General features: G+C 41.2%; 1 protein-coding gene across 1 annotated transcript in view; it reads left to right on the forward strand.

Annotated features, from left to right (window-relative positions):
- The first annotated feature begins 23,965 nt into the window (after window positions 1-23,965).
- LOC141271512 (gastrula-specific protein 17-like) overlaps window positions 23,966-25,406 on the forward strand; it is a 31,072-nt gene continuing 29,631 nt past the window's right edge. The window contains exon 1 of the mRNA XM_073681572.1: window positions 23,966-24,029. Within this exon, the coding sequence (XP_073537673.1) occupies window positions 23,966-24,029 (64 nt within the window). The remainder of the gene's footprint in view (window positions 24,030-25,406) is intronic.

The following is a 25,406-nucleotide window of genomic DNA, read 5'->3' on the forward strand; positions in this document are numbered from 1 at the left end:
GTCAAATTTTGTTTGAATGCAGATTGCATATTTTTTGTTAGTACAATAAACCTCATTTCAAGGCAGAAACATTACTGTGTCCAACAGTTATTACATATATCAAACTGAAATAGCTGTTGCAAAAACACCAATTTTTATAAAACATTAAGCTTAACTTTTTCATATAACTGTATATCGTATACTGCAGTGGGTTATATCGTATATTGTAGTGGGTTATATAATATATAGTAGTGGGTTATGTCGTATATTGTAGTGGGTTATATAATATATTGTAGTGGGTTATATCGTATATTGTAGTGGGTTATATAATATATTGTAGTGGGTTATATTGTATATTGTAGTGGGTTATATAATATATAGTAGTGGGTTATATCGTATATTGTAGTGGGTTATATCGTATATTGTAGTGGGTTATATCGTATATTGTAGTGGGTTATATAATATATAGTAGTGGGTTATATCGTATATTGTAGTGGGTTATATAATATATAGTAGTGGGTTATATCGTATATTGTAGTGGGTTATATAATATATAGTAGTGGGTTATATCGTATATTGTAGTGGGTTATATAATATATTGTAGTGGGTTATATCGTATATTGTAGTGGGTTATATAATATATTGTAGTGGGTTATATCGTATATTGTAGTGGGTTATATAATATATTGTAGTGGGTTACATCGTATATTGTGCAAAACAAAGAGCATGAACAGCACCTCCAAAAAATCATACAATTGATCTAATGCATCTCGGCAAAAATATATATAACTGAACATGAAGTTCTTAGTTTAACATTCTGATCAGATTGTATGAAGCCCACTGCCACGTCACGACAAACCTCGTAGTGGGTCCTAAAGTTTCCTGCCTTAAAGGAGCCAACCACCGTTGCAGCGTCAATGCACCAGCAGGGCAGGCGGCCTGGTGCCTCACAGCACCCATGCTGCAAGACCAAGTCCCCATGACTCCAGACCGCACCGCCCCACCAGCACAAAACCACAGCAACAATGGGCCGTATATTGTAGTGGGTTATATTGTACAGTATAGTGGGTACAATAGTATATGCTAGTCAGTTCTACTGTATAGTTTAGTGGGCTATATTGTATATTGCAGTGGGATATATTGTAGGCTTTTCTAAAGAGGTTGCTTTTCAAGGTTTCAAAGGTGTAAACTGAGGTGTCAGGGTAATCTCTTCCAGAGTATATTATTATGTTTATATAGCGCCATTGATCCCACAGCGCTTTCCAGACATCATCACTGCCCCCATTGGCATTTACAATCTACATTCCCTATCAGTATGTCTTTGGAGTGTGGGAGGAAACTGGAGAACCCGGAGGAAACCCACGCTAACACGGGGAGAACATACAAACTCCTTGCAGATGTTGTCCTTGGTCAGACCATGAAGTTGGAAACCACATTTAGATATCTGCACAGAGCTTGTGCAGCCGCTCATGGAGACCGTACTGTTTAGTATTGCAGAGCCATAGGCACCCCAAGTGCTATTGTATGGTGCCTATGTCTTCCCTGGAAGGAAAACCTCTTGGAAAGAATACCTCCATAATACAGCATGCGATAGAACAAGTGTTTATATACATAGGGATATTGAGGTACAATATACCAGTTTATGGGCTTCATATTATGGACATGTACAATACAAAGTTGCCAATTCACTTGCTGTCCAAACTGTGAGAGTCTTAGAGAAATATATGCGATCAAGATGTGATCTGACCCTATAGATATCAAGGTAATTTTAACATTGTACCAGGTAGCTTCCTTTTCTATCGATACCTGTATTTTCAGCCACCATATAAAGCAAGAACAACAATCTTTATATAGTCGTATATACAGACACAACTTTATAGTGTGCTGCATGCTGCTATAAAATCTGACCCAGATTTGAATCTGATAAATGCCTCTTCTACCTTTCCAAGGTCATGAGAGATCTAGCAGCAACCTCTGCAGCCCCCAGTGGCATGAGCCGGCACACCAAGGCCTTTGCATGCCAGCGCTTGGCATCGGACATTTTTTGTGCATCATCTGCGGTGCCCTCTCTGCACAGGAATACATATGCCCTCCGCTCACCTGCCTGCACAAACTACTGTGGATGAAGATACAGAATATTATCGTGTGTCAGAAATAAATGAGAGCTGAGCCAGAACCTAATCTGTTGTTCTAATATGACCACAAACAGAGAGTTAGAGGAATTAGGGTGACAGCTGCTAAGTCTCTCCTATCTCTCTCGCCTCCTTTCTTTTTTGCTCTCTCTCCTTTTTTTTTCTTTTTTGCTCTCTCTGCCTGGACCCCTCTCTCCCGCTTTGCTCCCTTTTGCGGTTAGGCCGTGCCAACCTGGCGCTGCCCCCGTCACACCTTACTACTTTAAAAATGGCTCCTCAGAGAGTCCCTGGAAGAGGCATATCTGTGAGAATGCAAGTTGGCAGATGAGAAAGAGAGAGGGTTCAGGAGACAGCAAGAGTATGAGAGAAATGGGGTGGGGGGGAGAGTTTATGGCACAAATGAAAAGAGCTAGAGACAGTCAAAGTTAACTGTTTGCGAGAGAGACGAGCGCGAGAGGCAGTAGTGGAACATATGACAGTATGGAGGGAGAAAGCAAAGTTGGCAGAGATTCCAAGGTTTCCCCCAAGAGGGCAATATGGAAGAGAGAAAGAGAGGCAGAGGAAAGGAGGGAGAGAGACAGCGAGCAGGAGATAGAAAGACACAGAGAGAACCAGTTCAGAGATAATGAAGACATTTCTACACTAATAAAGTCAAACATTGTGAACCATGGTGCATCGTGTATAATGTATGCCCACATGAACACATGTGTGCCATGTGTGTGCCCACCGCTCTGTCTCTGCATGTTTCTATCTTCTCTATCCCCCCCCTCTTGTATTTTTTGGATAGCTGCAGATTTCAGTATGTTAATGAGCTGGTTATAACCAAAACGTTCGTCAAGCTGAGCTGAGAACACATTAATAGGCGATGAATATGCATGCGAATTTGTTAATTAACTTAATTATTCTGCTGAAAATGCATTCGTCTTCCAAGGGCGTTCTGCGGAGCTGGTAACATCCTCCAACCACTAGACTGGCCGCTCTGCATAGAGGGACTGAGTGTCTGTGTAATGAACACTTGGTACTGTATAGAAGTAATGAGTATGTAATGAGCACACTGCATTATATAGAACACTAGCTTTAGAGATTGAGAAAGATCCTATGGAAGAAAACAACAGCGCTGAATACCAGTAGATATACAGAAGGATTACTGCATTATAATAATAGAGTGCACGCTGCAAAGCCTGGAAAGCAAAGCTTCCTGCACACAAGCGTCATGACGTGCAAACTGGAACATATATATTACAAAACATGAGGCATGTATTTTTCAGAAATAGGTTAATACAGATGTTCTCTAGTATATGCTCGGATTAAATTTGGTCGATTACATAGGGTCCTAGGATAGAGACGCAGAAGGTGTCCATAGATGATAGATCCATAATAACATACACCACATGAATGGAAGAGTAAAAAATACTTCCCAGCCAACTTCAACCATGAGTGTACTCCATACTTGGTGCACGTGTAGTGTCCTGTGCTGGTGCAGTTCAAGTGCACATAAAAAATAATGTAGAAAAAGTATATACGTGTCCTTCACATGTACCTCAAGTATTCACTGTTACAGTATGGTTTCTAGTTCTTAGCAACTAATGGCTGTTATATTCCAGATTGCCCCATGGGATATCCAGAAGAAAAGAGGGAGGGCTGACAGCACTCACTAAGTTGGACGCTCATTCAAAATTCCAAGGAACCCACTTGGAGGATCAACAGCATAAGGATAAGTAAACAGCGTCCTATCCAGGGTGATGAATTCCAAAAGTCAAAGTTTATTCCGCCATCGCATAACGTTTCGACCGGTTATAGGTCTTTATCAAGTGTACCCTGGATTGGACGCCGTTTACTTATCTTTATCCCCCATGAGACATGTCAGTGTAATCTGAATTACCTTTCCCTACACCCGTGTCAATTGTCAGATGTACAGTACAGAACAAAAGTTTGGACACACCTTCTCATTTAAAGATTTTTCTGTATTTTCATGACTATGAAAATTGGACATTCACACTGAAGGCATCAAAACTATGAATTAACACATGTGGAATTATATACTTAACAAAAAAGTGTGAAACAACTGAAAATATGTCTTATATTTAGGGTTCTTCAAAGTAGCCACCTTTTGCTTTGATGACTGCTCTGCACTCTTGGCATTCTCTTGATGAGCTTCAAGAGGTAATCACTGGAAATGGTCTTCCAACAATCTTGAAGGAGTTCCCAGAGATGCTTAGCACTTGTTGGCCCTTTTGCCTTCTTGTTGGCCCTTTTGCCTTCACTCTGCGGTCCAGCTCACCCCAAACCATCTCGATTGGGTTCAGGTCTGGTGACTGTGGAGGCCAGGTCATCTGGCGTAGCACCCCATCACTCTCCCTCTTGGTCAAATAGCCCTTACACAGCCTGGTAGTGTGATTGGGGTCATTGTCCTGTTGAAAAATAAATGATGGTCCAACTAAACGCAAACCGGATGGAATAGCATGCCGCTGCAAGATGCTGTGGTAGCCATGCTGGTTTAGTATGCCTTCAATTTTGAATGAATCCCCAACAGTGTCACCAGCAAAGCACCCCCACACCATCACACCTCCTCCTCCATGCTTCACGGTCGGAATCAGGCATGTAGAGTCCATCCGTACACCTTTTCTGCGTCGCACAAAGACATGGTGGTTAGAACCAAAGATCTCAAATTTGGACTCATCAGACCAAAGCACAGATTTCCACTGGTCTAATGTCCATTCCTTGTGTTCTTTAGCCCAAACAAGTCTCTTCTGCTTGTTGCCTGTCCTTAGCAGTGGTTTCCTAGCAGCTATTTTACCATGAAGGCCTGCTGCACAAAGTATCCTCTTAACAGTTGTTGAAGAGATGTGTCTGCTGCTAGAACTCTGTGTGGCATTGACCGGGTCTATAATCTGACCTACTGTTAACCTGCGATTTCTGAGGCTGGTGACTCGGATAAACTTATCCTCAGAAGCAGAGGTGACTTTTGGTCCTCCTGTCCTGGGGCGGTCCTCATGTGAGCCAGTTTCTTTGTAGCGCTTGATGGTTTTTGCAACTGCACTTGGGGACACTTTCAAAGTTTGCCCAGTTTTTCGCACTGACTGACCTTCATTTCTTAAAGTAATGATGGCCACTCGTTTTTCTTTACTTAGCTGCTTTTTTCTTGCCATAATACAAATTCTATAACAGTCTATTCAGTAGGACTATCAGCTGTGTATCCACCTGACTTCTGCACAACACAACTGATGGTCCCAACCCCATTTGTAAGGCAAGAAATCCCACTTATTAAACCTGACAGGGCACACCTGTGAAGTGAAAACCATTTCCGGTGACTACCTCTTGAAGCTCATCAAGAGAATGCCAAGAGTGTGCAAAGCAGTCATCAAAGCAAAAGGTGGCTACTTTGAAGAACCTAGAATACAAGACATATTTTCAGTTGTTTCACAATTTTTTGTTAAGTATATAATTCCACATGTGTTAATTCATAGTTTTGATGCCATCAGTGTGAATGTACAATTTTCATAGTCATGAAAATACAGAAAAATCTTTAAATGAGAAGGTGTGTCCAAACTTTTGGTCTGTACTGTACATAGTCATGCTCCAACTAAGCTCCACCCAGGGAAGGAAAGAGTTAAACAAGGGGTTTGGAAATGATCCGTTACGTGACCTAAAACAAAAATTTTTTTTTATTAATTTCCAGTCAAGAGGTTGCACGTCAGACCATCAATATTGTCCTCCACAGGGTTCAAAAAGATTGTGATTGTTCCTAGTGTGTTGGCAAAGGCAAAGATGGACACAAAGTGAGGGCACCTGTACGGGGACAACAGAAAGACCACTTGATTCACCATAAGAGAGGGCTCTTTTTGAAGTGACCCTCCACCCTATGACGTAAAGATAGCTATATATTTCTCATACATAGTCACCCTACATGTGTCCTCGGTTTGACGCCTACTGCCTCCATTGCCCAGATCGGCATCACTTTCCTCTTTCTACCTTCTTTTTCATTAATTCTAAACTATCTATCTGCCTGGACTCATCTTTCTTGCTTTGTACCCTTTTGCAGTTAGGCCGTGGCAACCTGGCACTGCCATGTCACATCTTATGACTTTAAAGATGGTTACCGCAGTCGCATGCGGAGTAAAGTGATCAGTCTAAACCAGGCCTGCTGTGGGATAGGATACACAGGGGAGAGGTGGTTTAGACTTATCTATACACTCCCTATGCCATGGTGGCACCATCTTGGAAGAAAGGAAAGGAACAACAATCTGAGTAAATGAGGCAACGGGAGGCAAATGACACAACTTTTGAGTTCCAGGATGGAGGGTTGCCTTAAAAAGTGATCACAAGTGCACTAGTCCACCAGTCATTTTAAGGCATAGTACAATGTAGTGTAGTCCCTAGCATTCACTGAAATGGAAAATAGAAATGTACAGAGCCTCTTCAAGCAGAAAACACCAGAAGAATGGCTTAGCATTTTTAGAAGCCTGAAACGTTTAAAATCCGCCTGACAAAGACATTGTGTACACATACCCGGAGGATAATTGCCAGAATAAAGGGTTATCCCCCAATAAACAAGATACAGAATAACTTGCTCATCGCTGAAGGTCTGACCAATGGGTCCCCCTGAGATCCTGAGGAAAGATCTCTGGATCCTGAGAACCAAGCACAGCACTCCGCTATTTCTGGTAGTCTCATTTGGCAATGCATGGAGTGGAGGTCCACCGTAGTCAAGATGGCAGCTCTGCAGATCCTTGGTATCCTGGGAGTTTTATCCCCAATGATCAATAAGTTATCTCAAACCTATAGATAGGGGAAAACCTTTGATTCTTGGAATAACCCTTTAAAGGTAAGAGTGGGCACTATTGACTATAGGGGCCCTTTGCCATTGCATATATAGTAAGTATGCTTTGAGGAACCGTTTTATTTTCTGCCATCCATTAAAGGGGCTATCTCATTTTCGTAATTGGTTGAAATTGCAAAATGCTTGCAACTTTGTAATGTATTCCTTATTATAATCCTCTCCGTTTTCAAGAATCGAGAGATTTTTAATTTTATAGTTCATTGCCCATTGCTTAAGTTACCAGCCAGCTATATTCTACAGTTGCTGGTTTCCCAAGCAAGGACCACGGGTTTGCAAGTTGTTCTCTGTATAACTTGCAAGTGTGGCTAATAAGTTGACCAGATCGCTCCTGTGTTTCTCTGATGCTGCTGAGGCAAAGATGCCTTTGCCAGTAGCATCGGAGAACACACAGTTCGGGCTAATGACTCAGCTATGACACCGGACAGAACTGTCAAACTTCAAGAGTGGACCGCCCTCCGGTGGGCATGAGACTGGGGGGAGGGGGACAGAGGAGTGGTGCACTCCAGAAGAATAAACTTGAGACATCATTTTAAAGTGCTCCCCTCCCATGACATTTCATATACCATGTTGATATATTTATTTAAAATATAGAGCCTGAAAAATGTCTCTCATGGATGTTATACATAATATATATTGATGAGGGCATAAATTATACTCAGTCTACTTGTCTTAGCCACTAGAGCTGCACTGCTTGTTACATCCAAATGAGAAGTAGATACCTGTATACATGAATGGATATACACGTGTTCTCCACTGAGTTATCAGGAAATCCACTGATTAGCAGCCATAGATGGACTCCCACCCTATCTTTTTACTTAAGCATCTGAGTGTGTGCAAAGCCCATTATGAAGGGAGGGGAGCGTACCATGATTGGTGGATCTTCTGTTATCAGATGTTACCCGTCATTGGAATCCTTCCTCTGATGATAAGGAAACTGCTGAAAACTCTCCCTGAAATAACAGGAAGTATGAGTGCAAAATAGCCCGAGTGGCCAGTGTGAAAATTGCAAGATTACAAATTTAGATTTTCATTACAGATTTTAATATGAAAAAAATGGCAAAAAAAAATTCATGTAGCCCAAAAATATGATTTAAACATTAGTTATTTTTTTGATGATAGATTCCCCTTAAAGTGAACCTGTCAGCTGATACATGCTGCCCAATCCGTGACCAGCATGCATTAGGCACTGGCTGTATTAAGTCACCAGGTATGTTTAACTCTGAAACGCTGCGGCATTTCAGAGAACATACTTTACATTCCTCCGAGGACTGAGACTGTGCTGTTGGCTAGTCGGACAGGCGGTTCCCGGTGGCTTCTCCTCAACCGATGGCAGTGACTGACAGGTCTCTGCCTATGTACGCGTATAAGCAGGAACCTGTCACTCCAGGGCAGCGGGTGGAGAGAAACAGTGGCATTTAGGCCATGTTCACATGTTCAGTATTTGGTCAGTATATTACATCAGTGTTTGTAAGCCAAAACCAGTAGTGGAACAATCAGAGGAAAAGTATAATAGAAACACGTCACCACTTCTGCAGGTTTTGGCTTACAAATACTGATGTAAAATACTGATCAAACACTGAACATGACCTTAAAGTATGTTTTTCTCTGAAACCCTGCAGCGTTTCAGAGTCAAACATACCTGGCTGACATAATGCAGGCAGTGCCTGGTACCCGATGCCCACGGATTAGGCAGCATGTATCCGCTGACAGGTTCCCTTTAAAGGATTGTGTTATAGATATAGGAACTTTGTATATTTAGTTGTGGACTGGAGTGGGGTCTGTACATATATAGGAGGGTCCATGTATACAAGGGGGGTGGGTCTATGCATGGGGTTCTGGCTTGGAGTATACATCCAGGGCTGGGAGCAGAATAAAGAGGGATTTTTATTTAGGAGGTCTGTTGTGTGGCCTATATATTTTTGGGGGAGTCTAATGAAGTGGGTCTTCTTATATTTTGGATCCAAATGCCCTCAGTTGGGACATGTCAGATAAATAAAAATGTTTTTACAATAGCTAGCCCCTTTGTCTTCCCATCTTCTTAACTGGAGCAATGGCATAAACCCTGAGAATGAAGTACACGTATAATGTGGTCCATTTTTGGTTCTGAAGTGGCGTCTGTTGTTCTGATGGGAAGAATAGCACTGCATACTGTGCTGTTTTTCCTGTCGAATCTGCTGACGGAGGTTCAAAATGTGTCTGACAGGTGTGTAAGCATTTCCCTATTTTAAAGTCATTTACAAATGATCACTTCCTTCGGGGGTACATAGTTGGATCTGCATGTCACTGGGGGGTACTTGGCTCCAAAAGAGCGAGAAAAAACGCTTTAGAGAGGACCCAGCACTTCCATGCATTACCAGACGGTCTATTCATTTCAAAGTGAAAGGTGTAATTCCTAATTTTCCCTCTGGTGGCACTACAGGGGACTGGGGGAATGGAACGCTTGTGGCCAAATTTCCCTACAGATTACATGTGATCACTGGGGGAGATCTCCACTGGATTATGCTCATATACAGCATAGTTACAGGTAAACTGAGAATACGTAATCGTAATACGAGCAGATTTTTTACTAAGGGTCTAATGATCTGAATCCTAAAAAAATCTATAATGTTAGAATAGGATTTGTGGTTATCAGACAGGTGCAAAAAGGAGCCTGTATTACATAGGTATAGAAGTGTCCTTACCAATCAGATCCACATTACGTTTTATTTTTTGAGACTGTGAATTAACAAATAGCAACTATGTACTAAAAATACTCTGTGCTGCATGTCAAAGTAATGAGGTCCTTAATTACCATACAAGTTGTTCAAAGTTCAAGTGACTTCATAAGATGGTTAGAATTGTTTTTCCATATACAAATACCTGTTATATCACTATGTAATTCAATTATAATTCGTAGTATAATGTAAGTGCCCTAGTCCACAATGCACAATGTGTCACAGGATCCTCTCTCACCTCTGTCTTTCATGTGTCCCTTCAAGTCTCCAGTAGATTTGCTATTTCACCCTGTACAGCAACACTTAAACATAAAGGTGTTTTCTAGCACCCAAGAACATTATTTTGGTTCCTTATAGGGGGTGCATTCCACATATCCATTTATTTGCTGAGTTCAAAGACATCTGAAGAGATCCATGTGCAGTGAGCTCCCCCTAGTGGTGGATGCAGGGAGACAGAATTTTATCATGTAACTTTATAGCTGTGTTTTAAAGTGAAACAGGCAATTTGGAACTATGTGTTGTTAAAAATAAATAAAAAACTATTTCTTACTATAAATCACTACAGTTAATACATTTACGATCTAAAAAATTAAGCAACAACCCACCCCAAACCTCCAGGGATATTTAATGTTAACCCTTTGCTATCTTAGACCCATATGGGGAATGGATATCAATACTACCCCTCTTCATTCTTAAACTACCAGGGTCATTAGATATGAAAGTAATTGTCCAGCCAGAAGAAATATTAATAAATGAACTTATTATAAATTGTATAACTTAATGAAGCACTCCTCCCATCAAAGTTTTTATAATCTTAACATATTGCAGTCATCATATTATATAGCACTGTGTACTTACACTTGCTTATTTTGCCTTTTTACCTAGTTAATTATTCTCTTTTCCACTGTCTATGGCATCAAAAGATTAAAAACAGACTAGCTGAATCCTTCTAACTCAATGTTAAAACAGGAAGACTCTTTTCCCTGCATGAGTCATCATTAGAACTACAATTCTACATCACTGAAAAGTCCCTGGTAGTCCAGCACCAACCCTCTTCAGCTCCTGATCCAGCTGCTCTACCCCTCCACTTGCCAGGGACTTTGAAAGATGTAGAATTGCAATTCTAATGATGACTCATGCAGGAAAAAGCGACTTCCTGTTTTAACATTGAGTTAGAAGCATTCAGCTAGTCTGTTTTTAATCACGTGATGTCATAGACCTAATGGAAAATGCAAATGTAAGTACACAGTGCTATATAACATCACTGTAATATATTAAGAGGATAACAACTTTGATTGGAGGAGTGCTTCTTTAAAGGCGTTGTAATATATAATCTATTCAGGACCCAATATAATATAAAAACAATGGATACTTGCCTCCAGCAGGCTGAAGCCTGCACATGACAAAGCAAATCACATTACAGCTACAGGAGCATGAGATGAGTATACCCGGCTTTTATTATAATTCGGGTTCTGCATTAATTAAGCTAGGGTTGCCCAGTAGTCAACAACACCTTTAATACCGCTTAATTATGCCAGCTGCAAAAATGATCAGGTTGCCACTTTGGTCTTGGGTTAAGGAGCTCAATTTCCAGTCCAGTCGTTTCCTTTGTCAGTATGTCATCTGTGCCTGATCAGAAATAGTAATGTGTGAAGGGGTCTAAGACAGTGACATAGCTATTGAAATGAGCAGTCAGCCAGCCCTTCACATAAATACTATCCTGTGTTCCAGGACCAGATTGGTAACCTGATGATCAGGGAACCTGGTTTTAGACTCCCTGAGATTTTAGGGGAATACTATAACTTAACACCTAAACTACCCCATAAAAACTACATGTATTTGTCAAAATGAATATAAAAGTGAGTGGAGAAGAAGTTTGCCATTTCTGATGTAGGCACCTACACATTTGGAAACCCACTCTCTAAAAATCCTTAGGAATCTGTGTTTACTTAGTAGTGATTTTTCTTTTTTAACGGCCTATGTGTCGATCTTGATGGATGAACGATTTGTAGGATGATTGATATTGTGCAAGCCCAGACAGGTCCACCAGGGTCTTCACCATTATCTTGATAGCATTAAATTATCGAGTTGCTGGTCTTCCTCTTCACCTTGTTCCTTCTATTCTTCCAACCATAATGTCCTTCTCCAGTGATTGCTCTCTTCGTAAGATGTGTCCAAAGAAGGCAAGTCGTGGCTTGGCGATCCTTGCTTCAAGTGACATGTCTGGCTTGATTTGTTCCAAAATTAGTATTGATATGACACTCAATCTCAGTAAGATAAGAATTCTAAGGCACTACAGTTTCTATAGGTCCATGTCTGAGGGTCCATGAAAATCAGTGACAGCACAAATTGTCATCCATTTGCTGTCCGTTTTAAACATTGCAATAAATAGGAGAAACACTGATGAAATTTTGATCTAAAACACTGATGAAAATTGGGTCGTTTATTTATCAAAAACTCACTGATGTCTGAATGAGGCCTTATGCAAGTGATGGAAAAGGAAATCTACCAGCAGGTACAGATCGATGGTGACATCAACCTGCACCAGGAACTCGCTCCATCTAGGTTCCTTCTCTGGAGACGCGTCTGTCCTATGTTCTCCTATAGATCTATACGTTAGTATAATGAAATAAGTGGAGGCACACATTCTCATACTTTACTGTGTGTTTTATAGAATATCATAAAACATAATGCAAAATAAATTCACTATACAGCAGATGACAATCTTGACATTATTAGAGCTTACAGCGTTACTTATATATATCTCACATGTAATATTACAAAGGCCTACATTCGCACTGGGGGTATGTGTCAAGCCCCATGTACAAGGAGGTCGGACACTGTCACATAGCTTTCTTTTGTTTTATGACAAACTTTTTTTTTTCTTCTTCTGGTGCCAAATTTTCAACACATTAATTAATTGCTGTAGCCAATTAACTGTACTTGTGCAAATGAGTTTAGCACTAATTACCATGCAGTGCCTGCAATCACAGAAAAAAACTAGCTGAGAGAGAGAACAACGAAGGGAGAGAAGAGAGAAGGAGGAGAATAGAAAGGATATAGAGAGACTGTGATCCAGGAGTGTGACAGACGGGTGAGAGAAAAGCAGGAAGACACTAATGATACATATATCAAGGTGTGAAGCGGAGGGGAGACATTCTGCGACATGTGCAACTATAACACTAAATGGGAAGGCTTTAGTTAAAGTGATGAAGTGGATGAAATGTGGTGTTTATTCCACGGCGTATGAATGCAGGGTGATCCCTTATCTGTACACAAAGATGGCGGCCATTTTGTTGCCTTAAGCAATACAAAGAAGAAAGGAGTTTATTCATTTACAGCAGTACCCATTTATTCATATACAGCTTTCTACCCATCGCGCGTGCTAGTCTCAGGCCCTTTTCCACAGGCCGATACAAACGAAATAAAGATGAACAATTGTTAAGGTGATTGTTTAGTCCTCATACAGCATTACATCCAGGTTTACATGGGGATATGTGCTGCTGAAAGCGATTATATTTTTGGATATATATATACAGTCATGGCCGAAAGTGTTAGCACCCTTGAAATTGTTCCAGAAAATGGAGTATTTATTTCAGAAAATTATTGCAATTACACCTATTTTGTTATACACATATTTATTGCCTTTGTGTGTATTGGAACAACACAAAAAAAAACAGGAAAAAAAGGCAAATTGGACATCACTTTACACAAAACACCAAAAATGGGCAGGACAAAAATGTTGGCACCTTTCCAAAATTGTGGGCAAACAATTTTGTTTCAAGCATGTGCTGCTCGTTCAAACTCACCTGTGGCAAGTAACAGGTGTGGGAAATATGAAAATTATACCTGAAACCAGATAAAAAGGGGAGATGTTGACTCAATCTTTGCATTATGTGTCTGTGTGTCATACTAAGCATGGAGAACAGAAAGAGAAGAGAACTGTCTGAGGACTTGAGAACCAAAATTGTTGAAAAAAATCAACAATCTGAAGGTTATGAGTCCATTTTCAGAAATCTTGATGCTCCTTTGTCCATGGTGCTCTACATAATCTAGAAATTTACAACCCATGGAACTGTAGCTAATCTCGCTGGAAGTGGATGGCAGAGGAAAATTGATGAAAGGATTCAAGACAGGGTAGTCCGGATGGTGGATAAGCAGCCCAAAAGAAATTCAATCTGTCCTGCAGGCTCAGGGTGAATCAGTGTCACTGTGAACTATCCATCTACATTTCAATGAAATGCTATGGCAGGAAACCCAGAAGGACCCCATTGCTGACACAGAGACATAAAAAAGCTATACTTCAGTTTGCCAAAATGTATGGAAGCAAGCCAAAATCCATCTGGGAAAGCGTATTGTGGACAAATGAGACCAAGATAGATTTTTGGTAAAGAACATCATTCTACTGTTTACCGAAAACGGACTGAGGCCTACAAAGAAAAGAACACAGTACCTACAGTCAAATATGGGGGGAGATTCAAAGATATTTTGGGGTTGCTTAGCTTCCACTGAGACTGGGTGCCTTGACTGTGTGCAAGGCATCAGGAAATTTGAAGATTACCAAAGGATTTGGCTCGCAATGTAGTGCCCAGTGTGAGGAAGCCGGTTTTGTGTCCTAGCTCATGGGTCTTCCAGCAGGACAATGACCGCAAATATACTTCAAGAAGAACCCAGCAACAACACAATGACCCCAAATATACTTCAAGAACAACCCAGCAATGGATGTAAACAAGGCTCTGGAGAGTTGTGAAGTGGCCAGCAATGAGTCCGGATCTAAATCCCATTGAACACCTATGGAGAGATCTTAAAATTGCTGTTGGGAAAAGGCGCCTTCTAATATGAGAGACCTGGAGCAGTTTGCAAAACAAGAGTGGTCCAAAATTCCAGTTGAGAGGTGTAAGAAGCTTGTTGAGAGAGTGTGCAACCAAATATTAAGTTGAGGGTGTCAACAATTTTTGTCAGGCCTATTTTTGGGGTTTTGTGTGAAATTATGTCCAATTAGCCTTTTTTTCTCTGTTTTTTTGTGTTGGTTAAATACACACAAAGGAAATAAACATGTGTATAACAAAACATGTGTAATTGCAATAATTTTCTGGGAGGAATACTTCATTTTCTGGAACAATTTCAGGAGTGCCAACACTTTCGGCCATGACTGTATAAGTAGTGATCAGCTAAATAAATATCATTTACTGTCATTTGCTCAAAATAATTTAGTTAAATATCTTGTAAAAAAAATCCCCAAGCTCCCCTTATTCTGCTACTTTTTTCCATTTTGAGCTGCGTCGCTCCATTGTAAAGTTACTGTATTCACATTTATTGCTTCTGGAGCGCAGTATGTGAAATCTCTGCTTGTGGTTCGACTGGGCATTTCTTCAGAGTCTTCTCTGGGGCTTGCGCTTTCACCCCTCCCAGATGTTGTCAATTATAGCTTGGCAGAGTCTGAGACTGACATACTGCTAGATCAGCTGCAGAGCTGTGATTGGCAGCATCTGAGAGGGAAGGGTGAAAGCGCACATTTGCAGAAAAAACGCTATAGAAATGACCAGTTAAGCTACAAGCAGAAAATTCACATATTGTGCTCCAAAAGCAATAAATATGAATATTTCTGCAATGGAGTGACGGAGCACAAAATGGAAAAAGCGGCAAATTTTTGTGGGCATGACATGTCTTCTTTGAGATGATCACTGCCAAGTTCACACAGGCCAATAATAGGTAGCGAGCATCTTACCAAATCCCGACTCACACTTCTGGGTGTAGTGGTTCGATTACAGACCAAGATGAAAAGACCAGCAGCAGATCCCGTGATCCAAACTTGACAGCCTCAAATATGCCTGTGAGTCTATCGAGTGTGGGTCAGAAGATCCACAGCCAGATCCTAAAGCTTGTTTGGAAAATTATCACACCAAGTAAAGGATCCTTATAGTTAACATACAGTATCAATACCTGTAGGCTGTGTGCACACTGTGCGTTTTTGCGACGTTTTTTTCCACGCTGAAATGGGCCAAGAACGCTAGGTAATCCGTGTGCCAGCTAATGCAATGACAATCCTGAAGTGCTGTGCACATGGTCAGGAATTTTCCTGTCAGGATTTGCATTGCACTTAAATCTGCAGCATATCAATTCTTCGTGCGTTTTTGCCGCATTTTTCACCCATTGACTTCAATTAAGTCAGTCAAATCCACAGCAAAAACACAGGTATAAAAATATTTGTGGATTTGCTGCGGATTTTTGGTGCGTATTTGACTGACTCAATTGAAGTCAATGGGTCAAAAACACGGCAAACATGCACAAAGAATTGACCGCGTGTCACAGGCGTCGGCTGATGAGAGACTACTCCTCCCATCAGCCTATGGCTGCTGCCACTGATAACAGTGAGAGCAGGCGCTGCTGATGGGAGCTGTCATCAGCCGGCGCCTGTGCTCAAAGTGTTAAAAAAAAATGTTAAAATAAATCAATATTAAAATAAAATACACATTATACGCACCTATCCGCCGTAATCGTGAGTGTCCCGCGGCGATCGGATCACTCTGCAGCACTCAATACACTGACAGGAGCACTGAACTGCCGGGAGAGAGGTCACATGAGTTCATCAGCTGATGAGCTCCGGCGATCTTACTTACTGCACCACTGCGTGAGAATTTTCTCACGCAGCGGTGGTGCAGTAAGTGAGGTCACCAGAGCTCATCAGCTGATCATCAGCTGATGAACTCATGTGACCTCTCTCCTGGCAGCTCAGCACTATACACTGACAGAGGAGTGATAACACTCCTGTGTCAGTGTATAGCCTGCTATCTTCTAGAACAGTCACATCAGTGATTGCTGATGTGACTGCTCTAGAAGTGACCAAAATCTTTGTGGGACACTGTGGATTATGTCATCATGTCGGACAGGTGAGGGATATGATTGTTTTTTTATTTTTGTTTTTTTTTTACAGGTGATAATGGTTCAGCGTATTAGGCGTTAGGAGTATAACTTTTTTACCTTTAAATAAATTATTAAAACCGTGTGGACTTTTATTTCAAATAAAAGATTTTTCTCAGGCTGTGTGTTTACTTTAAAACCTTTACTATGGGGTTAGTAATGGGTGCGCCTTATAGATGCCTCTCCATCACTAACCTGGGCTTCATGTCAGCTGCCAAGGCTGACATGAACCCCAAATCTTACTACCCCACTTGCCACTGCATCAAGCCAAGTGAGAAGAGAGAGGCTAAGCACCAGATTTGGCGCATCTTGTGGATGCGCTATTTCTGACGCCACTGAGGGCTGATATTATGAGCCTAGGAGGGGGCCAGTATCCATGGCCCCTTCCCTGGCTATTAATATCAGCTCACAGCTGTCTGTTTATCCTTTGCTGGTTAGATTATATAGGGGGACCCTACGTCAATTTTTTTCAGGGGTCCACCTGTAATCTAGCCAGAAAACGCTAAACAAACAGCTGTGGGCTGTTATTAATAGCCAGGGAACATTTTTGGCTAATGGCCCCTTCCCCGGCTAGTAATATCAGCCCCCAGTGGTTGGCTTTCCCTCTGCTGGTTATGAAAACGATGCGGGAGCCCATGCCATTTTTTTTTATTTAATTCTTCATTTTATTTCATAAACTCACCCGCAGCATATCAATTTCTGAAGCGGAGACGCTAGTCTCCACTGCAGATTTTGACCGATTGAAATGTCATTAAATGCAGTGGATCCACATTTACTGACAAAACAAGTGCGGCATCAGGAGTAATGGGATTAGGGGTAATGGGATTAAATGTCGCTGACACCGAGCCCTAGATTTAGTAATGAAGAGGTGTCAGCCAGACACCCTCATTACTAAACCAGTAAGTAAAGAGTTAAATAAACACACACACGGAGAATAAAACACTATTTGAAATAAAACAGACACATTCTTTAATCATTTAAATTAACCAAATATACTCACCCCAGGTCCGACGGTAATCTAAGGGTTAAAGCGATGTCCCACATTTCTTTCAAATATCTTTATTTAGCTCCAAAAATCATTCATTGCTGTACAAAAAAGCTTAAAAAAAAGATGCAAACAACACATGCAAAAACGCAACAAAACCGCATGTTTTTTCAGCTGCGTTTTTGCTGCCAAGAGAAGCAGAAACTTTGCAGAAATTTCTGCAAATGCTCAACGTGCGCACATAGCCTAAAAAAGGACCTGTCACTTACTCTAAATATTTTTTTTGGTAAATTCGCCGTTCTTCTGAATCTAGAGTTATTTTCCTTTTATTCCTGCGTCCTGAGATGTAGCCCTCTTGTGTGTATATAAATCTTATTTTTTGTAGCCTACCAGGAATGGTCATCAAGAAGACTCCCATAAAGAAGAGTTGATGGCACGACTACCTGTCTACAAAGACAACATATACAATGGTGTGAAAAAGTGTTTGCCCCCTTCCTGATTTCTTATTCTTTGGCATGTTTGTCACACTTAAATGTTTCAGATCACAAACCAAATTTACATATTAGACAAAGATAACACAAGTAAACACAAAATGCAGTTTTTAAATGAAGGTCTTTATTATTAAGGGAAAAAGAAATCCAAACTTACAAGGCCCTGTGTGAAAAAGTGATTGCCTCCTAGACCTAATAACTGGTTGTGCCACCCTCAGCAGTAACAACTGCAATCAAGTGTTTGTGTTAACTGGCAATGAGTCTTTTACAACGCTCTGGAGAAATTTTGGCCCACTCATCTTTGTAAAATTGTTGTAATTGTGCCACATTAGAGGGTTTCTGAGCTTGAACCGCCTTTTTAAGGTCATGCCACAGCTTCTCAATCAGTTTAAGGTCAGGACTTTGACGAGGCCACTCCAAAGTCTTAATTTTGTTTTTCTTAAGCCATTCAGAGGTGGACTTGCTGGTGTGTTTTCGATCATTGCCCTGCTGCATAACCCAAGTGAACTTCAGCTTGAAGTCACAAACAGATGGCCGAACATTTTCCTTCAGGATTTTTTGGTAGACCGCAGAATTCATGGTTCCATTTACCACAGCAAGTCTTACAGGTCCTGAAGCAGCAAAACAGCCCCAGACCATCACACTACCACCACATTTTACTGTTGGTATGATGTTCCTTTTCTGAAATTCTCTGTCACTTCTACGCCAGATGTAATGGGACATAAACCTTCCAAAAAGTTCAACTTTTGTCTCGTCAGTCCACAGAGTATTCTCCCAAAAGTCAGGCGATCATCAAGATGTTTTCTGGTAAAAATGAGATGAGCCTTTATGTTCTTTTTGCTCAGCAGTGGTTTTCGGCTTGGAATTCTGCCATGCACGCCATTTTTGCCCACTCTCTTTCTTATGATGGAGTCATGAACACTGACCTTAACTGAGGCAAGTGAGGCCTGCAGTTCTTTGGATGTTGTTGTGGGGTCTTTTGTGACTTCTTGGATGAGTCGTCGCTGCACTCTTGGGGTCATTTTGGTTGGTCAGCCACTCCTTGGAAGGTTTACCACTGTTCCATGTTTTCACCATTTGTTGATAATGGCTCTCACTGTGGTTCGCTGGAGTCTCAAAGTTTTAAAAATGGCTGTATAACCTTTTCCAGCTGGTAGATCTTATTTACTTTGTTTCACATTTGTTCCTGAATTTCTTAGGATCCCAGCATGATGTCTAGCTTTTGAGGATCTTTTAGTCTACTTCACTTTGTCAGGCAGGTCCTATTTAAGTGATTTCTTGATTGAGAACAGGTGAGGCAGTAATCAGACCAGAATGTGGCTAGGGAAATTGAACTCCGCTTCCCAAAGAAGTGATAAACCACAGTTAATTTATGTTTTAAGGGGGGGGGGGGGTCAATCACTTTTTCACACAGGGCTCTGTAGGTTTGGATTTCTTTTTCCCTTAATAATAAAGACCTTCATTTCAAAACTGCATTTTGTGTTTACTTGTGTTATCTTCGTCTAATATTTAAATTTTTTTGTGATCTGCAACATTTAAGTGTGAAAAACATGCAAAAGAATAAGAAATCAGGAAGGGGGCAAACACTTTTTCACACCACTGTACATACAGGGAAGAGTGGGCCATATCTCAGGAATGGAGAGGTGCAGGAACAAAAACAAAATAATGCCAGATTCAAGAGAACAGCAGTATTTACACCAGTTAACAATATTACATATTTATGGTAAGTGACAGGTCATCTTTAAGAATTGGAGATTATGTACCTTCTTGATTGTGACAAATATAGAAACTAACAGGTCAACCCTTTCTGGTCACCCATTAGCATAGGTGATTTAGGCACCAATGTTTTAGGGGAGAAAAAAATTATTTTTCTCATGGATTGTGAATACAGAGTAAAGCCTCATTCAGACATTTCCTAACCTCCACTTGACAGCCTCATATATTCCTATGAGGCTGTCACGTTTGGGTCAGGAGCCCCGAGGCCAGTCTGTGCATCACGGTCTGTACAAACACTGTGTTGCACAGATGTCTGAATAAGGCTTAAAGTGAGCCTATTATGTAAAATAATACTCTTAGGCTTCAGATATGGGGTTAATCTGCGAGTTAATACTGTTCTGATACCGTGCGGCGCCTGTACTGAGAGCCCCGCTGCTGGGAGTTAATGAATTTTATTCCCCCCGGCGGACTAGTTTCTTCAGTCATAAGGGAGGCGCCAGCATGGTTTAAGTCACTGCTCAGTGCATGGAGAGGGGCGGCTGTAACCGCGCCCCCAGTCCTGACTGACAGCAGCTCAGCATTAGGGGCGTCTGTTAGTCAGTGCCGGGGGCACAGTTACAGCCGCCGCTCTCTATGCACTGAGCAGTATGGATCATACACAGTAACAATCAGTAGGGGTACATAGGATATATACATCTCTTGGTGACTCGAACATCCTGGAATCATCTTGTGTAGGTGGACAGCTTGACTCTCCTGTACATAGGCTGGAAACAAAACCTCAAACCTTTTCATGGCTAGATGAAAAAAACTCTCTGTTCAGTAGAGATATGGGGCCATTGATTTCAATGGTATCCCATAGAAAATAATTAGTCCGATATTCCCCAAATCAAAATGTAAAAAGCTCCAATTTCAAACATGGTCCCCGCTGCTTAGATAAGTCACTTTCCTATCTCCTACCTGTAAAATGAGATGAATCAGAATACCATTTGTGACTGGAAAGTCCAATAATCACCCCTTATGTGTGGTCACCACAAATATCCTCGTTTACATGTCATCAGAATGCTCTTTGAATTTTATAAGGGTTATTAAAAAGCCCCCTACATTGTATATAGTTACTAGAACCTCACTTCCTTTGTTTATGGGTCAGCAGATTACCAAAATGAACTATAAATTTACATTTTCAATTTATCATCTTCATGTTTCTCATAGAAAGCCAGAACTATTATGGCCTTGATTCCATATTGTGAGAGAAATGAAAGTAATCTATCACCAGGTTTTTGCTATGGAATCTGAGAGCAGCAATATGTAGGAGCAGAGTCCCTCATTACAGCGATGTATCACTTACTGGGCTGCTTGGTGCTGTTTTGATAGAATCCCTGTTTTCTCTACTGTAGGTGTACCAGTGATCCGAATGCTGAGTTCTGTATAACCTGATTGGCTGCTTCCTGTTTATATTGTACATTGTCAGCAAGCTGCTAATCAAAGGTGGGGGCGGGGTTACACAGATTAGCTGGACTGGTCTGCATGCAACACCTAGTCCTCTAATGATAAAACACTGATAAAACACTGATTATATTGAAACTACCACAAGCTGCTAAGTAAGTGATACATACCTAGAATCAGGCTCTCTGCTCATTCAATATGCTGCTCTCAGATTAAATAGCAAAAACCTACTGCCAGATTCCCTTTGAGATAAGATACAATGTAGAACGTGAATATAATTGCACATAACATACTCCATTTTTGGGCTTAATGTGCTCTTATCTGTGTTTGATCTATTTTGCTATTCACACCATAACCTAATTATGAGTTAGGGAATATGTAATCTCGCAATCATAACCATAACTGCAAGTTGATGAATTATTGAAATAAAGAGAATAAGTTTAATAATGTAACATATAACCAAATAAGTACCTTTGGCATTTTATTGGTCATCTGTGTCAACAATACTACTGTATATAAAAGGGATCACAAGAGATCTTCTGTTTCTCCGCAGCCTCATAACTTCCTGACACTAGAGAAAAAGATCTTATGCCTCAAATTCAAATTCACTAGATAAAAGGCAAAGGTTTCCAGAGTCTCGATCCTTTTTGAAATTCTAGAGTAACAATACGTCTGGTTTTCCATTGTTTTTATCTTTAGCGTGGTAGTGAAAGACCGGAAATTGGATATAGAAATAATCCCAAAGATTCCAACGGGCTTGTTTCCGGTCATGCAGTGCATCCAGTTTTTGCACCTGATCGCTCTTAAAATCAGATCAGAAAACTTTGCATTCGGGGTTTTTTGATCTAGCACATACACAAAGTGCATAAGTTTGTCATCAATTGTTTCCAGCTTAGGCACAAAACAACTGACCCGACACAACAGATGTATAGAAACCCAGCAAACTGTATGCCTTTCCAGCCTCCCAAGCATAACAAGGGTCATCCTTTCCAATAACTTACAAAAATGTCCCAAAATAACTGTCCTAACTCATATGTTATATAATATACAGATGTAATAAAGTATAGCTGCTTTTATGAGGCTAATTTTTACGTTGGAAATGAAGGTAGTGCATTGCCATTATGCAGCAAGATGGCTTTTAGGTTTGTTTTGGACTAATCGATGAAGAGCATTCATTCCTCTGGATTTTGACTTATCTGCAGAACTTCCATTAAACTGTTGATGATGTTGCATACCACAAGATCGCCCTCCATGATGTACTGGACAAGATCTTTATCAAAGTTGCAGAACAAAGAAACCTAAACATCGCCCGCTAGGAGATTCCACTGCAGTAGCCTGGAACTTAAGAGAGCTCAGCCTTACTCTTGGGCAGATCCAAATATCTAATAAGATCATTTCAGTTCACTTTGTATTATAAGGTGTGGTTCAGTTGAGGTTACTGACAGAAAGTCTGGCTTGTTAGAGGATGATGCTTAATGACAACAAGCGCCCTCTTCTGACTCGACTGAAAATGTTTCTGGTGCTTTTGGAACCAGCAGTTCTTTTATATGTGGTACTGGGAGTATTGAAGATGGAATGATTGGATACAGTAAAGTGCACTTCTTCTTCCTTGAAACTCCTTTCCTAATGGGGGGCACCAAGCAGAAATAGCAATTGGTAATGTGATCGGTTGGCTCTCTCCAGTTCATAGAAACTGCAAAAGGCATAGACTGCTTCTTCCCATGCAACCACTGGGTAAGCTGTGATGCACATCTCTTGCAGCATATGTATGGAGCCCAGCTCTTGTCCTGATCTCCTATTATGCAGCAAAAATATAGGTTGTAGGCTTTCCTTATCATGGTAGTCAAGTTTCGCCTTTGTGACACAAAAGTGACTTCTCTGCATATGTAGCAAAAACTATCCACTTTGTTAATGCAAGAATGAGGCATAAAAACATATATTGCTCTTGGAGCGCAAAATGCGAAATTTCTGCTGGTGCTACAACTGAGCATTTCTTTAGAGTCCTCTCTGGGGCCGTGCACTTTCAACCCTCCCTCCCAGACACTGCTAATCACAGCTCAGCATCTTACCTAACAGTCTTAGACATTGCTGAACTGTGATTGGCAGCATGTGAAAAAAGAGGGGTGAAAGCACCATTTTCCCCAGAGAAAACTCTAAAGGAACACCCAGTTGCACTACAAGTAGAAATTTCACATACTGCTCTACTAAAGCCACAGATTTGAATTTCTGCAATGCAGTGATGCAGCTCAAAACTAAAAAAGGATCAGATTTAGAGGAACTCATGGATTTTTAAAAGGTATTTAACTCTATTTTTTTTAGCAAGAGACTGGTCCTCTTTAAATTATGCTTCTGGCTTGGTCTCAGCAATGGGTTTTATGAATTAACTTTCTCTGTTTAGGGTGGCTTAAAATATTTATTAAGATAATGGAGGAACCATCTTTATGCTGCACCACCTATCTCTCTCACTTTAACTATCTATCTATCTGGCTTGAGAAAAGTTCGGTGTAACGCCATGCCACATGGACTACTAAAGGTTCTTTTTTACTTGGCTAACTTTGGAGTGCTGCCTATTTTTTATTTTATCTATTTTACAACTGGATAATTGGAAGGCTTTCTACCCTACCCTTTTCTTTTTTCAACTATTGATGCTGTTCCATTTTTTTTGCTTATATATCTGCCTATCTATCTATTGGCGGATTAACGATTGGTGCAACCTGTGCAGCCATACAGGGGCCCAACAGGTAATGAGGCCGACTTTCTCCTCCAAAGACTTTGCCACACACTTCAAAAACAAGATCGCCAAACAAGGTAAGTCTTTATTGTTTGACCAACACAGCCCCTTTGTTTACCAGACCAGTGCCCTTACCCCATAACCTCCTCTGCAACATCACTGAAGGAGAGCTTACTTGTCTCCTCTCCAAATCAAACCTCACCACTTTGCACTTGACCCCATCCCATCCCACCTCCTCCCCAACCTCACCCCCACACTCATCCCATCCTTAACCCATCTCTTTGACCTATCACTAACTTCTGGTACCTTCCCATCGGCTTTCAAACATGCCACAATCACGCCCATCCTCAAAAAGCCATCTCTCGACTCAACTGCTTTGTCCAACTACCACCCCATATCGCTACTCCCATTTGCCTCCAAACTCCTTGAGCAACATGTTCACGCTGAACTTTCCTCTCACCTCTCATCTAACTCTCTCTTCGACATCCGACAATCTGGCTTCCGTCCCACCATTCCACCGAAACTTCCCTGACCAAAATTACTAATGAGTTACTTACAGCCAGAGCTAACAGGCAATTCTCTATAGTCCTCCTTCTAGACCAGTCCTTTGCCTTTGATACAGTTGACCACTGCCTCCTACTACAGATCCTTTCTTCCTTTAGCGTCAAAGACCTTGCCCTATCCTGGATATCCTCATACCTTTCCAACCGCACATTTAGCGTCTCACACTCCCACACTACCTCATCATCCCGCCCTCTATCTGTTAGAGTCTCTTAAGGCTCCGTCCTAGGACCCCTACTCTTCTCCATCTATACACTTGGCCTGGGATAACTCAGGGTCCCATGGCTTCCAGTATCATCTGTATGCTGATGACACTCAAATCTACCTCTCTAGCCCAGACGTCACCTCTCTGCTATCCAGAATTCTGGCGTCTCTATAAGCCATATCCTCCTCCTTCTCCTCTCGCTTCTTCAAGCACAATATGGACAAATCCAAACTCATTAGCTTTCCTCCATCTCACATATATTCCCCACCTGATCTATCACAATAAGTGACACTTTCCCCTGTACTGGAAATCCGCTGCCTATATTTCCAGACTCCGTCCCTTCCTCAACCCTCAATCTACTAAACTGTTTGTGCATGCCCTCATCTCCCGCCTCGACTACTGCAAATCCGCCTCTGTGGCCTACCTGCTAACAATCTTCCACCTCTCCAGTCCGTCCTTAACTCTGCTTCCTGACTAGTTCATCTCTCTCCTCGCTACTCCTCTACTACCCCCCTTTGCAAATCCCTTCACTGGCTCCCAATTCCTCAGCGTATCCAGTTCAAACTTCTAACACTGATCTTCAAAGCCATCCATAACTTTCCTCCTCCGTACATCTCCGAACTAATCTCCCGATATCTTCCCTCACATAATCTCCGGTCCTCCCAAGACATCTTTTTCTCCTGCACCC

Source organism: Phyllobates terribilis, unplaced genomic scaffold, assembly GCF_046119375.1.
Source record: "Phyllobates terribilis strain yellow unplaced genomic scaffold, ASM4611937v1 Scaffold_5__5_contigs__length_657084704, whole genome shotgun sequence".
In the NCBI taxonomy this organism is placed as follows: Eukaryota; Metazoa; Chordata; class Amphibia; order Anura; family Dendrobatidae; genus Phyllobates; species Phyllobates terribilis.